The 23,736-nt window shown below is 40.6% G+C and overlaps 1 protein-coding gene across 4 annotated transcripts in view; it reads right to left on the bottom strand.

Annotated features, from left to right (window-relative positions):
- LOC138747481 (collagen alpha-6(VI) chain-like) overlaps positions 1-22,128 on the bottom strand; it is a 141,000-nt gene extending 118,872 nt beyond the window's left edge. For all 4 annotated transcript variants that reach the window (XM_069906747.1, XM_069906755.1, XM_069906738.1 and 1 more), the window contains exons 1-3: positions 21,572-22,128; positions 19,428-20,006; positions 14,571-15,143 (exon numbers count right to left, since the gene is read on the bottom strand). In XM_069906747.1, the coding sequence (XP_069762848.1) occupies positions 14,571-15,143; positions 19,428-20,006; positions 21,572-22,052 (1,633 nt within the window). In that variant the 5' untranslated portion in view covers positions 22,053-22,128. The remainder of the gene's footprint in view (positions 1-14,570; positions 15,144-19,427; positions 20,007-21,571) is intronic.
- Positions 22,129-23,736: the final 1,608 nt, after the last annotated feature.

Below are 23,736 nucleotides of genomic sequence, written 5' to 3' on the forward strand. Positions count from 1 at the left end.
AAAGCCAACCAAAAGGGACTCACATTGGGGCAAGTCCATGTTGAAAGTATCAAAGATCTTACATCCTCACTACATCTAAAACATTAATCTGATAAATCTGGTTTCAATTTATTCATATAAGATGTAAAAAATTGTTTTGAACTAATCTATATTTTACATTGATAGTACTATCCCTACATAAATTTCCTAAATTTGTTGATCTGTTATAAATTCAAGTCTGTTTCTCATCTCTGTCTAGATCTATGTAATTCTAGTTTATAAGTTCCTGCTTGTAACAATGAATCTATCAAAGAAGTGAATTTTTTAACAATCCCTGTCCTCATAAGAAGTTCTACCTCAGTACAGCTAGACAGAAATGGTTGGTTCAATCTTGTTCCTCAAATACAATGTTAATCAAAAGATTTATAACAAATATGTATATTAAACTGCAAGAAAAGGAGAATGAGGAAACAAATGGTAAAACTAAACAAAAATGGGAACAAGATTTTATTACACCGCAAAAGTTAAATAAATGGGACCCAACAGTATCTGATAGATGTTTTCGATGTAAAAAAGAAATGGGAACAACAATTCATGCAATCTGGACATGTGAGAGAGTAGAAAAATTTTGGGATGATCTCAATCAGATATTAAATAAAATAACAGAAAACAATATACCAAAGAATCCAGAGATCTTTCTCCCAAGTAACATAAAAAACAAAGAATTTGGAATTGATTTGGAGGATGCACAAAAAAGATTTGTTAAGATAGCCCTAGCCGTAGCAAAAAAATGTATTATGTCAACCTGGAAATTGGAAGATAATTTGAAAATACAACAATGGTATATAGAAATGAATAAATGTATTCCATTAGAAAAAATAACATATAGTTTAAGAAATAATATTGAAATATTCAAACAAGTATGGGAGCCTTACATTAAATACAATAGCGAAAACCTACCGGGGACAAACATTACCTAAGTTGATGGAAGGCAAAGGAAAGAAAAGAATGGACTCTGTAGAATTTCTGGTGTATTTTTGTTGAATGACAACATTGTCTGACTGAATTAATGCAACCTAGATTGTATACCTAAAATGGATGAGGGGGGGGGGGGTGGGGGGGTGGCTTGGGAGGAGGGGGGGGGAGAAAAAGTCACTGTAAATGTGTGAAAAAGAAAAAGTGTATATCATGGCTAATGTGATTTATGGTGTGAAAAATAAAAAATTTAAAAAAAAGTATGCTCTTATATGAAAATAACAAAAAAGGTGTGCCTCTTCTGAGACATTTGATCAAATTATGGAATAAAATAAATTATGAAATAGGTCAAAAAGGTTTGATTTCTCAAAAAATGCCTTTGTATCACAAATAGACTTTTTTTTCTTTTTCTACAAATAATCAATTTTTTAAAATTTGGAATCAAATGGGAATTAAGAAAGTAGAGGATTGTTTTGAAGCTGGTAAATTTATTACTTTTCAATGAGTGAAAGAGAAATTTAACATCCCAAATAATACTTTTCTTGTTACTATCAGGTTAGGGCTTCCTTGAACATCAAGTTAGGTCATAATGTGATATTACCTAGGCAGAAGTAATTAAAAATATTGATAAGTAAAGGGATACAAATAAGTTTATTTGAGAGATGTATAGATTACTTCAAAAACTTGCTCCCAAATTAGGAATTCATAAATCAAGATTAAGATGGGAGGTTGATTTAAATAGACAAAGAGATGAAAATGACTGGAAGCAATTATATATGGAAAATATGATGAAAATTATTAATGCTGGTATAGTGTGGCTCAATATAATTTTTTACATCAATTATATTTAATCCCTTAAAAAAATTTTTTAAAGTTGAATCCAACATTGTCAGATTGATGTTTTAGATGTGATCAGGAAGTTGGTTCCTTTTTTCACTCTACTTGGGAGTGTTCTAAAGTAAAGCCTTTCTGATTAGAGATTAAAAATCTTTTGAAGAAAATATTAAGTGTTAAACTCCCTCAGGGCCCGATGTTACTTTTGTTGCATAATATTAAAGTGATTAGTCCTAAATTACGATTAGTTATGTATCAAATTGAATTTTTACAACTGGCTTTAGCTGTTTCGAGGAAGTGCACAGCCATCACTTGGAAATCAGATATGGATTGAGAGATGGCATGCAGAATTACATTCCTGTATTCCACGAGAAAATAACATAATATATGCAATAAATACAATTTTTTTTCTTGAAAATGTGGATCCCATATTGGTTTGAAGGTGTGCGGGACTCTTGAAGACTCATCCTGTTGGTAAACCCTCAACTCCATTATTGTCTGTATTGAGAATAATAACTATTTTTAACATTCTCCTAGTTCTTTTTCCTTTCTATATTTAGCCTAGGGTTGGTGGGTGATGGGTTGGGGTGGGAGAAGTTTTATATATATACCACATAGATACTTTATTTATTATACCCTTATTGAATATGTATGTATGGTTATGGTTTTAAAATTCTTAAATAAAATGTTAAAAAATGAGTATTATGTGGTATAGCATATTTATTTCTCAATTTCTCAAAATACATTAATTGAGTTCTTTCATAACAGTCTTCAACATTAACAAACCCTTTACGGTACCATATATTCAAGAACTGATTATCTCTGGAAAAAGCTAAAAGAGGGTTAATCAACGGTGTTTTAAGTGATAGAGACCTTGCTCCAATATCATGATTTATTTTATTTGAAACATGAAGCAAATGTTTCCAGAATGGTGTCTCTTTTTCAGCAACCAGCAATTTTGATTCCCACTTATATAGAAATTCTTTCTGCTTTCCTCACTCCCATTTTGTTCAGTTCTCTATTAACCCATGTCAATTTTTTTTTAATTTTAAAAAAATCAAAGCGAGAAATCACACCTGTGCCACTTGATAATAATTTCTAAAATTAGGAAACTGTAAACCTCCCAATTCGTATATCCACATTAGCTTCGCTACAGAAATTCTTGACATTTTACCTTTCCAAAGAAATTACCTTACTTGTTTATTTAATCCTTGAAAAATATGTTGAGGTATTAATATTGGTAACATACGAAAAAGATATTGTATCCTTGGAAATGCATTAATCTTTATACCATCTACCCTTCCAACTAAAGTTATAGGTAAATTTATCAATTTTTTTCAAAATTTGTTCAATCTTTTCAAGTAAAGATAAATAATTTAATTTTTATAAATTTTTCAAATTACAATCCGTACATATTCCTAAATATTTAATATTTCATTTTGGCCATTTAAACTGCATTTGAAATTGAGTATAATTACCTACTGTCAATGGCATAATTTCACTTTTATCCCAATCTATTTTGTATCCCAAAACTTTTCCATATTCTTCCAATTGGGCATATAATCTTTGTAAAGATGCCTGAGGGTCAGTCAAATATATCAGATCATCATCTGCAAATAAACTAATTTTATGTTCCTCCTGACCTACAATAAAGCCCTTAATTTGTAAATCAGAATGTATTACCTGGGCAAGTGGATCTATAACTAAAATAAATAAGGCTGGTAATAAAGGACAACCTTGTCTACATGATCTCGTTAATTTAAATGGCATAGACACTTGTCCATTTGTTACTATTTTAGCTTTAGGGCGATTATATAATGCACTAATCCAATTTTTAAAAATTGATCCAAATCAAAATTTTCTAAAACCTTAAACAAAAAAATCCCATCCCAATCTATCAAATACCTTGTATGCATCTAAGGCCACTGCAAAACTCATCATCTGCTTATTTTGCACTAAATGAATTATACTAAGCAGCCTAGCTACATTTTCTGAAGATTGTCTTTTTTAAAAAACAAACCCTGTCTGATCTATATTAATTAATTTAGGAAAGAGGTTATTGATCCTATTTGCCAAAAGTTTTGCTACTATTTTATAATCCACATTTTATGATTAAATGGGTCTATAGGATGAAGGTTTTAGAGGGTCTCTGTCTTTTTTAGGAATCACAGTATTATCGAGAGTGATTCTGGAAGAGTACGAGTTTGTGAAGCCTGTAATAATACTTGCATAAATACGGGAATTAATAAACTCTTAAATTCTTTATAAAATTCAGATGGAAAGCCATCCTCCCCTACAGATTTATTACTTTGTAATGAGCTCATTGTTTCTCTTCTGCCTGAGTAAACAAAGCATTAAATACAGTTTGTACTTCTAGACTTAGTCTAGGCAATATTATCTGTGATAAATAATTACTTATTTTAGCTTCATTTCCCAAAGACACCTGTGACAGAGTATTTAGAGGTGTTTTGGGAAAGGTTATTAGAGCAGGTTGCACACAAACATTTTAAAACACAGAATATTTGAAGGACTTCTTGTCCTTTAGTGCTTTTTGCAAAAAGAGCAACAAAGTTGTAGCATACAGCTTGCCTGGGAGAGCATGTGATTTTTGCAGGCAGACAGAACAATTTTGCTCTCAGAGAGGGAGGGTGTGAAACAGAGAGAAAGGAAACAGAAATCAGTTCCAGAGGGACGTTAGCAAACTTTGGAAGACTGCCTGGTCAAAGGAGAAGACTAGCAGTCTGAAAGGTGACCTGAAAGAAAGAGAACCTGGAGAACCCTGAAGGGGCAAGTTTCCTCATCAAGATTGATTAAACAGGAATCAGGTCCAGATGTCCTGGAACAAAAAGGAATCTCTCTCTGAAGAGCAACAAGAACCCTCCTGAGTGGTAACCATTTGCCTGTTAAGCACCAAACACTGGTAAACTTTATTAATACTAACTTCTGTGCACAGTACAAGAATTGCCTGCAACCAATGAGATTAGACTGTGAACCAAAGAACTTTTCTAAGCTTATATACACATTACACACACCTGTGCTTAGTATTAGAGGGGGTATTAAGTAGGTTAAGTTTTAAGTTGAACTTCAATTCTGTTTTCTTGTTCAAATATAAATAAAAACTACTTTTGTTTAAGTAACCCTGTGTTGTGGTGCATATCTAATGTTGTTGGTTTTTGGGGTCCTCTGGACTCCGTAACACACGGAAGTATATAAATTTATTTAGAAATTTCTAAAAGATTAATTTATTTCTTAATGTAATTACATTAGTATCCTTTTTTTTTAAAATTGCATTAATTATTCTTGAAGTCTGTTTTGCTTTTAATTGCCAGGCTAATAATCTCTCACTTAATTCATAATATCTATCTCATTCTAATAATACCTTTCTCAGTCCTATAAGTTTGCAATGCATTACAATAAAACTTTTATTAATCAATTGAATATGCTTATCTTGAGAAACAGATGCTTGATCCTTTTCCAAAACTGTAATTTCTTTTTCTAATTGATCTACTTCTCTCAGATAATCTTTTATTTTAATTTTAGATGTAAAAGTTATAATATGACCTCATAGATATGCCTTTAAAGTGTCCCATTTAATAAATTTATCTTTTACCAAGTTCAAATTTGAATCACAAAATGTCCGAACGTGGTTTCAAACAAAATCACAAAAATCTTTCCTTTTCAACAAAAAATAATTTAATCTCCCCATTCACATACCACTTTAAGTAATCCTTATGCTCTGTAATGAGTAAGGGATTGCTTAAGGTGGGATGTGAGTGGGAAGGGAAGGTTGAGAATCACTGCCCTAGACCCAATTGTTACTGAAATATTTTGCTTGAGAACAATGGTCATTGGCTCATTTCCTTTGGAGTTTGGAAACCTTATACATAATGAGCAGCAGCAATAGACATTCATCATGACAAGTGGTTTTAAAACAGGTTATTTTTAATCAACTTTAAGCATGAAAATAGAATAGAATCAAATAGAATCAAACTAACTTATCTCTCTCCCTCTCTCCCTCTCTCCCTCTCTCCCTCTCTCCCTCTCTCCCTCTCTCCCTCTCTCCCTCTCTCCCTCTCTCCCTCTCTCCCTCTCTCCCTCTCTCCCTCTCTCCCTCTCTCCCTCTCTCCCTCTCTCTCACTGGCTTCCAGAATGTCCATGTGACTCACTTGCAAAACACCCACCTTCTTCAGCAAACAACAGGAGTTCTTTCTTCTGCTCCCATCTGTTTTTATTAGATAAACAAAATCTAGAAGTGACCTTCCTATGAGCACTTTGCAGAAGGATACTTATAGTCATGGTATCTGTTTAGGAAAAGGGGAGATGCAGCAAGACATGGGTGTTGCTGTGCATCAGTTGTTGAAAGTGGGCATGCAGGTGCAGCAGGCGGTGAGGAGGGTGAATGGTATGTTGGCTTTCATAGCGAGAGGATTTGAGTCCAGGAGTAGAGAGATCCTGCTACAGTTGTTCAGGGCCTTGGTGAAACCACACCTGGAGTACTGCATGCAGTTTTGGTTGCCTTATCTGAGGAAGGACATCCTTGCCTTGGAGGGGGTGCAGAGAAGGTTCACTAGACTGATACCGTGGATGGAGGGACTCGCATATGAAGAAAGGTTAGATCGACTAGACTTGTATTCTCTGGAATTTAGAAAATTGGGGGGATCTTATAGAAACTTATAAAATTCTTAAGGGTTTAGACAGACTAGATGCAGGAAGGTGGTTTCCAATGCTGGGAAAAACTAGAACCAGGGGCCATAGTTTAAGGATAAGGGGGATTTTTTTAGGACTGAGATGAGGAAATATTTCTTCTCTCAGAGAGTGGTAAATGTGTGGAATTCTTTGCCACAGGAAGTAGTTGAGGTTGGTTCCCTGTGAATATTTAAGTGTAGGTTAGATTTGGCCCTTGTGGCCAAGGGGATTAGGGGGTATGGGGAGAAGGCAGGAACCGGGTACTGATCAGCCATGATCATAATGAATGGCGGTGTAGGCTTGAAGGGCCAAATGACCAACTCCTGCACCTATTTTCTATGTTTCTATGTTTCTATCCTGGCTCCAGTTCCAAACATTTTATGACTTCAGTTCAATTAACACCTACTTGTGAAAGGTGCTTACATTCTCCAGAGATCTTCAGTATTTTTTCAATCTTTCAAATAAGATCTGTTTTAAAATGTGTGTATGTATGTAACCTACTCTAAATCTTACAAATTCTCCCCAAATATTACCGAATTCTCCCTAATATTATAATCATTACACAATTAACACAGTGGGTTTCAAACATTTTCTTTCCACCCATATCCCACCTTAAGCATTCCCTTACTCATCTCAGAGCACCGATGGCATAGGGATTACTTAAAGTGGTATGTGAGTGGAAAGAAAACGTTTGAGGACCACTGTTTTAATCATACCTCATTGACTCATCATTGACTGTTCTATATATTTACCTCCTTATCAGGCATTTCTATAGATATTAACAAAGGCGAATGGTCAGTTAAAATCGACGGTATATAGTCCACTTCAAATATCCTTGTTTGTATTTGAGCCGAAACCAAAAATAGATCAATTCTAGAATAAGAGCTAAACCTACTAGAATAAAATTAATAGCCCTCCTGTTTAGGGTGAATTCTTCCCCATACACCAATTAAATTGAAATCTCTCAATGAATCTGAACCATGATAACTTAAACAATATTTAGACCTACAGTACTGTAACAGGTCCTTCTGGCCAACAAGGCCATGCTGCTCAATTTACACCCAATTAACCTACACCCCTGGTACGTTTCAAACTGTGGGAGGAAACCGGAGCCCCCGGGGAAAACCCACACAGATATGGGGAGAACGTACCAACTCCTTACAGAAAGCGCAGGATTTTAACCCCAGACCCAATCACTGGTGCTGTAAAGGCGTTGCACTGACCACACTGAGGATATTCAAAATAAGAGATTCAATGGTGGTATGGCCATTGGGTATTATTTGGAGCTTATGTCAAGTAACCAGAGCCTGGTACTTGAAAGCTACAAACTTTGGTCACCCAAACCTGCATAATGCCCACCTGTTGCCATGCGCAGAGATCATGCATTAATTAGATAACATCAATATCTGCATCTTAGGTGTGATGCTAACATGGGACAGGTCTGTTTGAGTGATTATGAAGGGAATCTCAGCCAATCCTGATCCTGTCCTCATGCATCACCAATATAGACACATTCCATCTGTCAAAATAACAATCTCAAGCATGTAATCTGAACCAGCATGTCTTTATCAGTGCCAGATGACAGTCCTGCTATGTTAACACACACCAGTGATGGAATCATAGTTATGCACATGGCATTAAGACAGAACCAGTTTAATGCAGGAAATTGTTTAAAAAGAATGTAATGAATTATTGGCAATGTTTCTCAAAGAAGGCTTCCTAATCTTGAAAACGCTCTAATAAATCAGAATTAAAAATGAATTTAACTGTTAAAATGGGTTTTTTTTTAAGTTGTTGGGGAGCACCTTGCCTTAACTGTGGTAAGATTACAAGGCCAAATAAACTCCCAATTTCAGCAGGTAGTGTTCACTAGCTGAGTATTTCTCATTCTCACCATCAATAGCGGCCTGGTGATGGTAAATGCCACAGAAAGGCCATGTGGGAAGGACCTACCAATTCACTATAAACATATAGCAATTACAGCACAGAAACAGGCCAATTTGGCCCTTCTAGTCCGCACTGATCCAAGTACTCTCCTCTAATCCCACTTGCCAGCAGTCTGCCCATATCCCTCCATCCCCCTCCCATATATATACTTATCCAACTCTTTCTTAAATTACAAAATTGACCCTGCCTCCACCACCTTTCCCGGAAGCCCATTCCACACAGTAACCACTCTCTGAGTAAAGAAGTTCCCCCTCATGTTACCCCTAAACCTTTGCCCATCAACTCTCAACCCAAGACCTCTTGTATCCATCTCTCCTATTCTCAATGGGAAAAGCCTTTCCACGTCAACTCTATCTATCCCCTCTTATCTTATCTTATCTTACTCACTATCAAATCCCCTCTCAGCTTCTATGTTCCAAGGAATAAAGACCTAATTTGCTCAATATTTCCTTGTATTCCAGATGCTGAAACCCAGGCAACATTTTTGTAAATCTTCTCTGCACTCTCTATCTTGTTAATATCCTTCCTCTAAATCGGTGACCAGAACTGCACACAGTACTCTAAATTTGGCCTCACCAATGCCTTGTCCAGTTTCATCATTACTTCCCAACTCCTATATCCTATGCACTGATTTATATAGGCAAGCATACTAAAGGCCTTCTTCACCACCCTATCCACATGTGCTCCTACCTTCAGGGAACATTGCACTGTTATTCCTAGATCTTTCTGCTCCACTGCATTCTTCAATGCCCTCCCATTTACCACATATGTCTTGCTTTGATTATTCTTTCCAAAATGAAGCACCTCACACTTATCAGCATTATACTCCATCTGCCATCTTTCTGCCCACTCCTCTAAGCAGTTTAAATTCCTCTACTATCTTTGAAAACCATCTTCATCATCCACAATTCCCCCTACTTTAGTATCATCTTCATATTTACTAATCCAATTTACCGCCACATCCTCCAGATCATTAATATATATGACAAACAGCAACGGTACCAATACCGATCCCTGAGGTACACCGCTTGTCACCAGCCTCCATCCTGACAAACAATTATCTACTACTACTCTCTAGCACCTTCCTCCCAGCCACTGTTGAATCCATTTGACTATCTCCAAATTAATACCCAGGGACTTAGCCTTCCTAACTACCCTCCCATGCGGAACCTTATCGAAGCCCTTACTGAAGTCCATATAGACAACATTCACTGCTCTACCCTCATCAACATTCCTAATCACCTCTTCAAAAAATTCAACAAGATTGGTCAAAGATGACCTTCCACGCAGAAATCCGTGTTGAGTGTCCCTGATCAGACCCTGTCCCTCCATATACTTATATATACTATCTCTAAGAACGCTTTCCATCAATTTACCTACCACAGACGTCAAACTTACAGTCCTATAATTGCTAGGCTTGCTCCTCGAACCCTTTCTAAACAAAGGAACCACGTTCACAACACACCAATCCTCTGGCACTATACCCGTCTCTAATGACATTTGAAAAATCAATGCCAGAGCCTCTGCTACTTCCTTACTAACTTCTCTCAAGGTCCTGGGGAAAATCCTGTCAGGACCTGGAGACTTATCCACCTTTATATGTTTCTAAAGCTCCAGTACTACCTCTTTCTTAATCACTATAGTCTCCATATATACCCCCCTTTGCTTCCTTTACCCTGCACAGTTCAATATCCTTCTCCTCAGTAAATACTGAGGAAAAGAAATTGTTCAAGACCTCCCCATCTCTTTTGGCTCCACACAGATTTGTCTTTTCTGATTCTCAATTGGACCAATCTTATCTCTCAATGAGCATATTCCATTTATTATATAGATTGCTATAACCACACTTCATTTCCTTGTCAATTTTAATATTTTCATGTGAAAGCTATTTAAGATAAGGAACAGCTTTAAAATAAAGCATTAATGTCAGATTTTGAATATGTTGTCCTTCCACTTTAAAGCAAAGGTTCTTCTACTGGGACAAACCCCCTTTCCCAGCCCCACAGTTATCTGGTCAAGCTACCCCACTCAGCAGCACACACAAGTGGCTTGACTGTCAGCTGCTTGTGTCTGTGCAAGAATCCATGCTGCACCTGATCTGCATTGAAGTCCTCCTCAAATATTGGACTTTTTCCTGGGGTCAAATTCAAATTAAAATTTTGATCACTCTCTCAGATCCTGGTTGTCAGCTACTGATTAAAAGCAGATGTCCACTGTATTAATGATTCAAACTTATGGACCTATTAATCCCACTGAACTTTGTTGATCTTCTTTTCTTTGGCTTGGCTTCGCGGACGAAGATTTATGGAGGGGTAATATCCACGTCAGCTGCAGGCTCGTTTGTGGCTGACAAGTCCGATGCGGGACAGGCAGACACGGTTGCAGCGGTTGCAAGGGAAAATTGGTTGTTTGGGGTTGGGTGTTGGGTTTTTCCTCCTTTGTCTTTTGTCAGTGAGGTGGGCTCTGCGGTCTTCTTCAAAGGAGGTTGCTGCCCGCCGAACTGTGAGGCGCCAGGATGCATGGTTTGAGGCGATATCAGCCCACTGGCGGTGGTCAATGTGGCAGGCACCAAGAGATTTCTTTCGGCAGTCCTTGTACCTCTTCTTTGGTGCACCTCTGTCACGGTGGCCAGTGGAGAGCTCGCCATATAAAACGATCTTGGGAAGGCGATGGTCCTCCATTCTGGAGACGTGACCTACCCAGCGCAGTTGGATCTTCAGCAGCGTGGATTCGATGCTGTCAATCTCTGCCATCTCGAGTACTTCGATGTTAGGGATGAAGTCGCTCCAATGAACATTGAGGATGGAGCAGAGACAATGCTGGTGGAAGCGTTCTAGGAGCCGTAGGTGATGCCGGTAGAGGACCCATGATTCAGAGCCAAACAGGAGTGTGGGTATGACAACGGCTCTGTATACGCTAATCTTTGTGAGGTTTTTCAGTTGGTTGTTTTTCCAGACTCTTTTGTGTAGTCTTCCAAAGGCGCTATTTGCCTTGGCGAGTCTGTTGTCTAACTCGTTGTCGATCCTTGCATCTGATGAAATGGTGCAGCCAAGATAGGTAAACTGGTTGACTGTTTTGAGTTTTGTGTGCCCGATGGAGATGTAGGGGGGCTGGTAGTCATGGTGGGGAGCTGGCTGATGGAGGACCTCAGTTTTCTTCAGGCTGACTTCCAGGCCAAACATTTTGGCAGTTTCCGCAAAACAGGATGTCAAGCGCTGAAGAGCTGGCTCTGAATGGGCAACTAAAGCGGCATCGTCTGCAAAGAGTAGTTCACGGACAAGTTGTTCTAGTGTCTTGGTGTGAGTTTGCAAGCGCCTCAGATTGAAGAGACTGCCATCCGTGCGGTACCGGATGTAAACAGCGTCTTCATTGTTGAGGTCTTTCATGGCTTGTTTCAGCATCATGCTGAAGAAGATTGAAAAGAGGGTTGGTGCGAGAACGCAGCCTTGCTTCATGCCATTGTTAATTGTTGATAGGCCCATACAAACCCATGCATAGGACATTAACAATTGATGGCTGACTGGAATTGCAATCAGCACAAAGATAGAGGGGTTGTGATTATTGTAGCTCAATCAGCACTACCCAGGATGACATTGCCAGAGTCCTTTGGGACTCAGAGCCCGTCAACAATATTTTCAGCTGTGGCTCATTAACCTTCCTTCTGACACTTTCAGAAGTGAAGATATTGGGGATGATGACATTTTTGGTTTCACTTCCAGCACCCTATATATTGAAGCAAGTCATGCTGCAGTCTTGGACACCCTTCAACCTTGCATTGATGAGTGGAGCACAGCACTCGTACTCAATAACACGATGGGTGTTAAGTTGGCAGCCCCATCAATCTGGAGGTTCCGATTGACCCAAAACTCAAATGGACAACTACTGTGATTACAAGAGCAGATATGTTATCTTGCAGCGAGTGATGAACCTCCTGGCATTCCTCATCTTTAAGACCACAGGGCACTCGCCGTTTGCTAGTTGATGCACAAATCCAACACATCTTCAGAAAGGAGCCATCTTGGTGTTTGCCACCAAATGTGCCAATATTAAAAATGGCTCAGTTCTTCCACGACATGTGCATGATTCCTTCAGTGTGCATCGTTTAAACAATCCCCTGCAGCAACAGACTGCCTGCTGTTTCAAGAATGCATGCAATCCCTATCAGCTGGATGTACAATGGCAGTATGCAAATTGAAACACATGTGCCTGCATGTTACCCCCCCACCACTCCCCCTCCATTTCCAAGTCTCACATCATCCTGAATGGATAAATACTGTTATTCCTTCATGCTCATTGGGTTCAATTCCTGGAATAACCCTTTCAAAATTTTGGGAGTCTGCATTGCCAGCAGCATTTCAAAATATCAGTTCATCATCTCCTTCATGAGGTTTCTTAGAGATAGGTAATGCACGCTGAGCCAGGCCAGTACTGGTTAATTCTGTGACTGAAAAAATAATCAAAACAATTCCAAGGAAATGAAAGCAATGTTGACAGACAGTGGAGGGGCTCAGGTCAAAACCTCCCTGCACATGGACGACGTCAACATCTTCTGTTCAGACACATAACTGGTACGCAGACTGACCAGCATCGATGACCAGTTTGACTTGGCATCAGGCATCAGGGTTGACTAGAAGAGCGAGGCATTGCTTTTCAGCAACTGGTCTAACTGATCTACTGTCTCCTTCAGAGACAGGCTGAATGACCTGAAGGTGTTGGGGATCTGGTTTGGAGGGCCCGAAGCATGCAACAAAAATTGGTCGGAGTGTAGAATCAGGAAATGGTTCTCTTGGCCCCATACCCCATATCTCTGTCCCAGTTCATCTCGACATCCAAAATGGAACAGGTTCAATGGGTGGCCATGTACAAGTCTGCAGACAACTGGGGCAAGGTTGTAACCAACATAGTCCTCACCCTGATGACCACTTTCTTGTGTGGTTGTATCAGGCTATGTGGAACCAAGGCATGAGGGCACCAAGCTGCGCTAAGTCCTGAGGTCTACCTGTCCTAGGTGTGGCAATGGATGGGCTGGACCCGCTGCCACACAATAGCCAAGCCAGTTAGACTTTGCCTCACCACCTTTCTTTCATAAAAGTTTTTTTTTCGGGAAACTACCTTTGACCACAAGTCCATCAGAGAGTAGCCAGCACAGAACATTCTGCAGGCACTTAAAGACAAGGACTCAATGGACACAGTGGGGTTAGGGTTAGTTCCCTGAGCAGACTATGCAGGTCTGCCTCATTGCCAGTGCTCACTAATAAGCTCCAGAACTTGGCCTGGCTGCTGGTAGGAGGAGCCTCCCAGTTGGATCCTTCCTATATGACTGGAAAATCATTCCCAACATGTGCTACCCTCAAGACGACTATGATGGAGAGGAGACAGTCGCCGACCTTATTGCAGATTGTGGATTTGCTAGGAGCGTGTGGAGAAGGACGCAAGGGTCCTTGTTGCGGTTCATCCTCAGCAGCAGAGAAGTCTGAATTGTTGGTGGTTCCTGAGGACGCACACTGAGTCAGCCATCCAGAGCTGCTGGGAGATCAAACGGCAAGTACACTCTTTGGTCTGCCCAAAGCTTCTAGCACGCTGAGACGCGAATGAGGAGCAGGGCACATTCCAGGCAGCACAGGGTCATGCTGATGGACACACTGAAGCGAGGCACAGCCAATGTGGGTTCTTTTTTGGAGACGGTCCATCCACCAGCTGGTATTGAGGGGTAAGGTTGGATGGAAAGCATTCAAGTATCAGGTTAAGGAGGAAACTTGGGGGGCGGGGGGAAGGTGCACATTAGTGGCAATGGTGGAATAAATAGCTAACACTGCCAGGCACAATACCAGAATGTACAATCAAGTATGAATATTCACAGATTTGCAGCATTTTCCTTTGTGTATCTTTGAACAGAACACTACAAATTTGAAAATATCAAGCACACTGCATATATTTTGTTGTGAATAAAGCTCATTTAGACATTTTAAAAATTCCCAGGAACTGGAAGGGGAGAGCAAAAGGTGCTTTGAAAACTTCACTGGCGTGAAGCAGCTAAAGGGAACAAAATTATCTCACACGACATGAGTCAGCTTGACATTCAGTAGAGAAAGTGGGTTTTGGTACAGAGCCCATCACAATTCTAAATCGGACAACAATCAGTGACTTACCCTTCATCAGGGGCAGAGCAGTACAAATTTTACGATAAACTCTTCGTTTAATTTTAGGTACGTCTTTGAAATCTTGAATAAAGATTTTTCTGTCTGCTGCTCCAGTGATTTTCAGAAGTTCATTGGGGTTTACATGTTGAATTCCCAGGGCAAATATATTGATGTGCTGGTTCCTCAAATTCTCGGCTGCAGCCACCACGCTGCCGCTCGGTTCTCCAGCTGTGATCACCAGGAGGTACTGGGGCACCTTCTCTTTCCTTCGACTTCCCAGCTCTGGCTGGAAGAATCTGCCCACAAAGGCTAATGCTGCCCCGGTATCGGTGCTTCCTTGCAACTGGACCATTCCATCAATCTTGTTTCTCAGCGTGGTGTGCGAATGAGACTCATTCAAGTAGATTTCAGCCTTTTGCGTAGTGCCGTACTGAACAATCGCAAACTGGAAATGATTTTCACCCATATCAAACATGCTGATAAAGTCTTTCAAGGAATCCTTCATAATCTGGAAGTCACTGTCTTTTATGACTGCTGACCCATCCATCAGGAACACAATGTCCGCTTTATCAAACTCACATCCTGCATAAAATAAAATCAGCATGGAGCAGTTAGAGCAAATGATCGTAAAAACATAGGAAATCCAGAGGAAGCTTATTAAAGCCCATCAATGAAAAAGGTCAATGTTGTTGTTCATTAGATCTAGAAACCATGTTTATTTTCTTGAGCCATAGAAAACGCAAATAGGCCGGGACATGCTAGATGACATGGAAAGATCAGTTCAGTAAACTTGCTCTCATATTCTGGGCAAAATCCACATGCACTTCATAATGGGCAATATATGTGCATCTTCCCTCAGACACAAGAACTTTGCTCCTGTTTATTATTTCCATCCCTGATGATGCAGTTTGTCGGCACCAGTGGTTTTCAAACATTTTCTTTCCACTCACATCCCACCTGTGCTCTGTGATTAGTAAGGGATCACTTCAGGTGTGATGTGGGTGGGAAGGGAAGGTTAAGAATCGCTGCTCAGGGACTCAGTTGTTACAGAATTTTTTTGCTGGAGAAAAATTGTCATTGGCCCATTTCCTTTGGAGTTCAGAAACCGGCACATAACGAGTCCATGAGGGATGATTAAAACAGTGGGTTTCAAACTTTTTCTTCCCACCCACGTCCCACCTTAAGCAATCCCTTACTAATCACAGAGCACTGATGGCACAGGTGGTACATGAGTAGAAATAAAATGTTTGAAAACTATTGGTCTACACCCTGAGAAATTCAGCCTTACAGAATCTCAATATTAATCCTTTTATATTTAAAAGTGTTACCTATTCACATTTTGGGAGAGGTCTCCTGCAGAGAGCAGAGAATTTGCAAGGGTTACAGTGCAATCTCTCCAACGTGATCATGGAGAGGAATGAAATCTGGTTCCGTTACTGTTTTCCTCCATTGTATAACCCTTACCATTTACTGTATATATGAAGCTGGCCTGCCAATGAATGACTCATCCCCTAAGTCTCCTCCCCTTTTGCCCTGGCCATAAAGGTCGTGTTACCATCCCCTTCCGGCAGTCCTGTACCTGGATCCGGGTGGGCATTAAAGCCTATCATTCCTGCAGCCTATTACTCTGTGGTTATTGATAGAGCCTATCAGTTACATCTTTGGTAAAATTGCCTGTGGATACATTTTTCTTTATTCAGAGGGGATCCATCAGAATGCATCTTTGGAAAAAAGTATCAGAGGTGCCAGTGAAACCAGATATAGACCCAGAACGAGGTTCAGAACTGAAATGGAATACTAAAATAGCAGCTCATTTGTGTAAACTGGAAAGTGAGGGCATTTAAAGCATTGATGCTCGTTAAAATTTAGACAAGTGTACAGCCTGAAGCAGGTATTAGCATCTGCTGAGAGGCCTTCTCTTCCTGCCCTGATCTGTCCACCTTTCCTTGTTTTTTCCTGCCATGTCCAATCCCGAATGGAAGTCCTGACAGTCATCCATACTTGCAAGGACACTGCTGCAGTTTAAGTTGTTAAATCAACAAAGATTTATTTCTGCACCAGCACGCTATAAACTCCGTAGATCAGTCAAGTATAAATTCTAAAAGCTTGAACCTATTACAGGTCAAGCTTCAGCTGCAGACTGCGTATTCCAACCAATGCTACAAAATAGACCCACCACATAGTTCTCTTGTTCAACAGGACCCCATTTTTGCCCAAAGTCAGTGAAACAAGACAATTACGCTATGAACACTAAAAATGTGTTCTTCCAGAAACACCCACAACCCAGATTCAACAAGAGTGTCAACGTGTTAAATATTAATCTCCCCCCCCCCAACCCCACCATTGGCTTTGGCTGAAATAACAGTCCACGTTAAGCATCTAAACATCACGATATATCCCCTCTCCATCCTCTCGATCTGCACTCATCTTCTAAAATCCTCTCGTTTAATACTGCATACATCAAAAATCGGCAGAAAGTATATGGGGCCAGTTCACTTGCACTGCGGTTCTTCTGGTTTGCCTCAAAGATCTGTGCTGGGACTGTTCCTTTTTGTTGTCTATCTCAATGATCTGGTTGATAAAGTGGGAAACTGGGTCAGCAAGTTTGCTGATGACATAAAGATAAGAGGCGTTGTGGACAGCGAGGAAGATTTTCAAATTTTGCAGAGGGATCTGGACCAACTGAGAGAATGGGACAAAAAAAATGGGCCGAACATGCTGGGTTAGAGGGATATGTATCACTCACAAGCATCAGAGTTTCAGATTAATTTGGACAATGTGTCACTGTAGAAACATCTCTATATCTACCCTGTCAAGTCAACTTAGTATCTTATATGTTTAAATAAGGCCACCCCTTAGTTGGAAAATGTGCCAAAACTCTAGTTGTGCATGCTGGGAATAAAATAAACATCAATCAACCAAATCCAGGCACAGATACATGGGTGAATTACTTCAGAATCACTCGCCCCTTTTAAACTGCATCACCTGGGTCGCTCTCCTGTGACTCAGGTGCGACGACTGGGGCAAAGATGCAGGAAGCACCTTTCAAATCGCAGGGAGATTTACCCATTAAATCACCAACCCAGCGATTTAAGGGGGAATCCCGCCCCCATGATGATGTGTCATGCACTCACTGGAAGTACTACTGGATGTTCGGACGCTGGCTGCCCGGTGACACACGCATGCAAGCGCAGACGTCAGAGGAATAAGCGGGTCAGTCATTTTCATGTCGCCTGTGGACATGACCTGGGCAAACTTAAATAGGTTCCCTGACTACGCCTGAGGTAGGTCAGGGACCCGGTTGGATTCCAACGGGGTTGACTGGGTCAGACCCTTTCTAACTGCCGTGTAACTGGGGCACTTGCCCGGTTAACACCATTTTACATAGCAGCTTGAAAGGGCCTAATGTGATGGGGGTTCAGATTGTTGGGGATATGGGGGGGAGTGAAGGGTAAACCATGGTAAATGATAAACTCAAGAGAGCCACAAACCCCGTCTGCCCAGATTGCAGCTGAAGGAGGCGATCGTCGGGGGCTCATGGGAAGAATACCATGCTGAACTTGGGAGGGAGAGGCAGGGCTGATTAGAGTCCAAGGTAGCTACAAAGACCCCTCTGGAGGTGTATTCCTCCACAAGACCCTTTACCAAGCACTCACCAATCACTAAGTGGAGTGGAAACATATCACTGCCCCTAGTTCAAGCCTCAGACCTCATTTCAGCTCAATATTTGGGGAACTCCAGACAGAACTAGTGTCCTATCTGCATGCAGTTAAAGGATGCACAAAAAAAAAGGAGCAACACAATAGGCATCTTAAGCCTGCTCCTCCGAGCAGTATCGTCAAGGTTTTTCTATGTTGGCATATGTGCCTGTCACAACACCCTTAATTCCTTGGCATTATAAATTCTCTCTACCTTAAAGACATCTCATGGACTGGCCTCTATCAGTCTCAGAAGAGAACTCCAGAAATTTAGCTCCTCTGCAGCTCAGATTTAGGTCACCAGCCCCATATTTTATGGTTTTATCCCATTAGTCGTCAATCCCCATATGCCTGAGAAAGGTTATCCTTTAGTTGGTCACCGGGCCAAGAATGTCCCTTCCCACCTATAACCATGACTCCTGCTCTCCACCTTTCTGAAAATTTCCAATTCCTCCAGTCCGAACCACCTTGTCTTCATGATGAACACCCATTTCCCCATCGGGAAGGCCTTGCTTGCGTGCAGGTCGATTGTCCCCTTTCACCAACCCTCTCCCCCCACTTGGCCGAACCAGCCTTGCCCTCAACAACTTCTCATTTAACTCCTTGCATTTTCTCCCAGTTCAAGGTTCAGTATTGGTCACCCCAGCTGTTCCTGACTTGATGTTTTGGGAATGCTTGAACGATCCCTGTTCCAACCTCACCCCGGCACCACTCTCCAACTCTTTCTCCACAGCATTAGCGACTGCACTGGCGCTGCCCCTTGCACCTGTGCAGAACTCAACAGTTTCATGAACTTCGCTGTCAACTTCAAACCCACCGTCAAATTTACTGGGACTATTTCTGACACAGCTCTTGCTTTCCTAGTTAAGTTTTACAAGAATAAAATATCAGTAAATAGAATCTTTATATTAACAATTAATGTTTTCAAGTTAGTTGTACTCAAATTTGGATATTTTGTGCAGATTTGTGGTACTCACTGCAGAAATACAAAGTGAAGAGATTCTGTGCTTTGGTTCAATCCTGTTAAAATAGTCCCATCTTCTGGCAATCGAGAATATGATTGTGCGCTTTATGAAATAGTGAATGACATTTCAATATCGAATTGATTCCACTTTTGTCAGGGTTTTTCTCCTCTACATCTGGCTTCTTGTTACATTGAATTACTCACCTGGCTTGGTATTGTTGCATAGCTCCTGAGAAATTATTCTTGATAAACTCTTCAAAGCGCTGAAGTCCAAAGCGTAATAGTATTTCTCTTCCGATCTCGTAATTGCTACAAGTTCATCTTTGGCAGCACCAGATACACCGATAGCATACACCCCTATACCTTCTGCTTTCAAGGCCTGAGCTATGGCCGGTATCTCTCTCGAGTCCCTTATTTTTCCATTGGTAATGAGAATAATGAACTGGGGCACCTTGGCTCGGCTTCTCCCACCCTTTTCTAGTGTTAGAAGCTCTTTTGCGTGCTGTAGAGCCTTTGCAGTGTACCTGGATCCCCGCGTTTCTTTTTGTAATTGCAAAACCGCATTTCTGACTCCGGCTTTGCTCGTGAATTTGTCAAGAGGGAATATTGTCTGCGGGTTGTCCCCATACAGAATGGCTCCAAACCGCACGTTATCCCTGTCAACTTCAGAACGATTCACCACAGCCATCATAAAATTCTTCATGTTTCCAAACTGCGGTGATGATATGCTGTCCGAACCATCCAGAACAAACACAATGTCTGCAACTTCGATTCTCTTGCAAGCTATTTAAAAACCAAATCAGAAATCATTAAAACAGGAAAATGAGGCATATCTGCAGGACATTGAGAATTGGCACGACTGTGGGAAGGTGCATTGAAAGGCAGAGGAGAAGAAAAAAAACTTATGGGTATGTACTGAGGGAACAAGGAACCATAAACTGAGTCGAGGTTTAGAAATTCTGATACCTAGCCAAATGGATTTACCTTATAATTTGGCATATAAGTCGAGTCATGGAACCTTTAAAAATTTCTCAAGAAGGGGGAGGGGTCAACTTATATGCCAGATATACTTTGGAGATTTTAAATTCACTGGGGGAAAAAAAACAGATTGGGGTCAATTTGGAGTATAAGTCAATGTTCCCCACCACTGGCGCTGCCGCTCCCTGGCCCTTCCCCGCAACTGAGCGCCGCTGTAACCACTCCTACCCAGGGCTCTGAGGTCACCACTCCTGCCGGGTAGGCCGAGGTTCCAGCTCCCACCGGGAGCACAGTGTCAGCGCCTCGATTCTGTGGGCCGCTGCCACTGCTGCCTGGCAGGCTGAGGTTTCTGCTCCCACCTGGAATATGATGTCGGTGCTCCGGCTCCATGAGCCATCGCTGCCCGGTAGGCCGAGGTTTTTTTAAACCTAATTAATTTACAGCCTTGTTTCTTGCGATTGGGGTGTTTTTTAAAAAAAAAATTGGTTTGTTCCTGGACAGCCCTTAAAATTCGGCTGAAATATAGGGGTTGACTTATACACCGAAATATACAGTAGACTAAAATAGACATTAAAACATGACTTGTTCCCTCTTGATTGTCTGAGCTATTTTGTCTTCTCCTCTATCTTACTCTGTGAATTGCTTGCTTGGCAGAAGTACCTGAAGTACTTGTACCTTTACTGAATAGATGTATAAAAGGTACCCAGGAGAGGATATATGACCCTTGGAGACTTCCGAGCTGAATCCAAAAGCATAACTCAGGAGAATACTGATTAAAATGAAACCGAATGAATCAAACAAGTATATTTGGCATCGAACATTAAAGAGTGACCTAAAAGAGAAGTATAACAGGATTAAAGTGTATCATTAGTTGGCTAATTATTTCTTCCTCTGGCCGAGACCAGAATGATAGAGCTTCAAGCCACCTGGGGACTTATTTCCAATAACTCAGTAATTTCAGTTCACTTTAGCTGGGATGAAATGCAGGGTACTATCAATTCCTGCCTCCCTATGTCAAGGACACTTGAACCCCAGCCGAGAATAAGAAGGGTCTCAGACGTGAAGGCTTCCAGAGTTAAATGACTTGGCAGGGTGGAATCACTGCTTGGCTGAAGTTCTGGGAAACCATTGGCATGAAAGCAAGCGTAACTCGCCAACTTGAGGAGAAGAGAAAATCATCAGGAAACCCAAGCAGCCTCATTCTCTGAATATGGCTAGTATTGTTTATGTGGAATAAATCAAAGGTGAACTACAGGCAGATTACTGGAGATTTCCCAATACTTTTTCTGGGAGTGATTCCCATAATTTGAAAAGTCATTCCCCAACTGGATAAGTACTGCTGGTCCTCAATCTTTTTTTTTTAAACTTACCTTCAAATGGACTACACACTTCAAATGAGATCAACTTATCCAGGTCTTTCAGGGCATCAAAGTTCTCCGCATGGTAAACTTTATCTTGGGATCCAGCAATGTCCACGAGCTGACTGTTGTTGGCATTGAAGATCCCAATGGCAAAAATGTTAATCCCCTTTTCCCTTATGGCCTTGGCCGGTGTAGCCACTTCATCCTGTGCTTTGCCATCTGTAATTACAATGAGGTATTGCCGTTCACCAGGACGGCCCCCTTGTGAGCTGTCAAAGTAGTCGATGGTAAATTTCAGTGCACGGCCTGTACTGGTCTCTTCATTCAGCTGTTCAATGTCATTAAGACCTTTCAATAGCTCTTTCTTTTCAGAATACTGATCAAGTCTGAATTCCAGCCTCGTTTGTGTGCTGAACTGTATCACGCCAATTTGGACTCTGCTCTTTCCCACCTCTGTTTTGTTGATTAAGGTTTCGATAAAGTTCTTCATTTTGTTAAAATCTAGAAAATATATGCTTCTTGATCCATCAATTAGGAAAATTATGTCTGCCACTTCCAGTTTACTGCAAGCTGTTGGAAAATGAAACAAAAAGAGATGTCAAAGTTGCCGAGCTTTCGAGTCATTTGTGTCTTTTCAATTCTCCGATCAATGTCGAACACCAAAAATTGTTGTTGTCGGTATTACCTGCAAACCCTCCTTCGATAGGATCATATCATTCTGCACTGCCTTTGATCTACACAAAGGGCAAAAAAACAAATCTGTGTAGCGGTGTAAAGGTTTAAAGCCTTGTGTTTATAACTCTCAGCTTTGTGCCTGTCTAAGCTACACATTTTTGTATCTCTATATATTTTTGTATCTTTATACAGTAAATGCTTTGTTATTCACTTTCACTGTTATGAAAGTCTGAATGCAAAGCTATGCAAAATGTTTATCCATTCTATCAACAAACTAAAGTAACAGCCATAGAATTTGATTTGTTGGATTAAAGAGATCGAAATTTGTGATATCGCAGCTCCCATTTTGGAAGATGATACTCTGAAATTAGGAGATATTAGAATAGAGAAAATGTCATCTATATTTTGATTCAAAGAAAAAAATTCTCATGCTCATCCTTCCTTCACATCTTGTCGCATAATAAGCCAGCCGTTAGCCTGGGCGGATATTACGACATTTTACACCATATAGTAATTCTACAAACAATACTTCTCTTAAAGAGACAGACACAAAATTAACTAAGAATTAAAAACACAAGGATTTAATCTTTACAGCGGAATTTCTATAATCATAGAGGTATAGAATCATAGTAATTTCACTTTGTTCAAATTCTACACTGAGGTCAACATCAGGTTGTCTGTTTGGTTTTATTCCTTCTCTGCTTAACATAATGGTAACGGTGCACCTTGAGGTACCTTTTCTTGATCACTGTTCTCACTGCCAGTAAGAAGAAACTGCCTGGCTCACAGGGAAAAAGGGATCTCAGGACTGTATGTGATGTCATGCACCTTCTCTGACAATAAATCTAAACTTTGAACTTCAAGCTAAGCGTCTTGCTTATCCATTTAAGAATGAAAGAAAGAATAGTTTTAGTGTCACATGTTCTAAAATACAGGAAAATACCTTAATTTTATATGCTATCCAAGCAATCTAATTCATACATGGGGTAGGGGAGTGGTAATTTTTTTTTAAAGTGGATGGACTAGTGCAACAGTAGTGAAATAGGTAAGGCTATGGAGTAAATGTAAAAACAGAGTCAACTACATGGGGTTGGTCTCACAAAGGCATAGGCCTTGGGCAGCCAGATGGGCTTTTATGACAATCCTGTAGCATTGGTGATAATCAATAGTTAATTCTTGCTTTACTGAATTCCAGTTGTAATGGAATTTAAGTTCATTAAAAAGTCATCACCTTGATGCATAAATCCTATTCTCTATCCACTGTGGCTGCCTAGCCAATATTTAAAGAATCAGGGAGTCACACAGAACAGAGACAAGAGGGCACCACAGTTGGTGTAGCAGTTCGCGCAGCCCTGTTACAGTGCCAGTGATTGGGACCGGGATTCGAAACCCACACCATCTGTAAAGGGTTGGTACGTCTTCCCCATGTCCATTTCCCCAGAGCCTCCGGTTTCCTCCACGGTTCAAAACATATGGGGGTTGTAGGTCAATTGGGTGGA

Source organism: Narcine bancroftii, chromosome 1, assembly GCF_036971445.1.
Source record: "Narcine bancroftii isolate sNarBan1 chromosome 1, sNarBan1.hap1, whole genome shotgun sequence".
NCBI lineage: Eukaryota > Metazoa > Chordata > Chondrichthyes > Torpediniformes > Narcinidae > Narcine > Narcine bancroftii.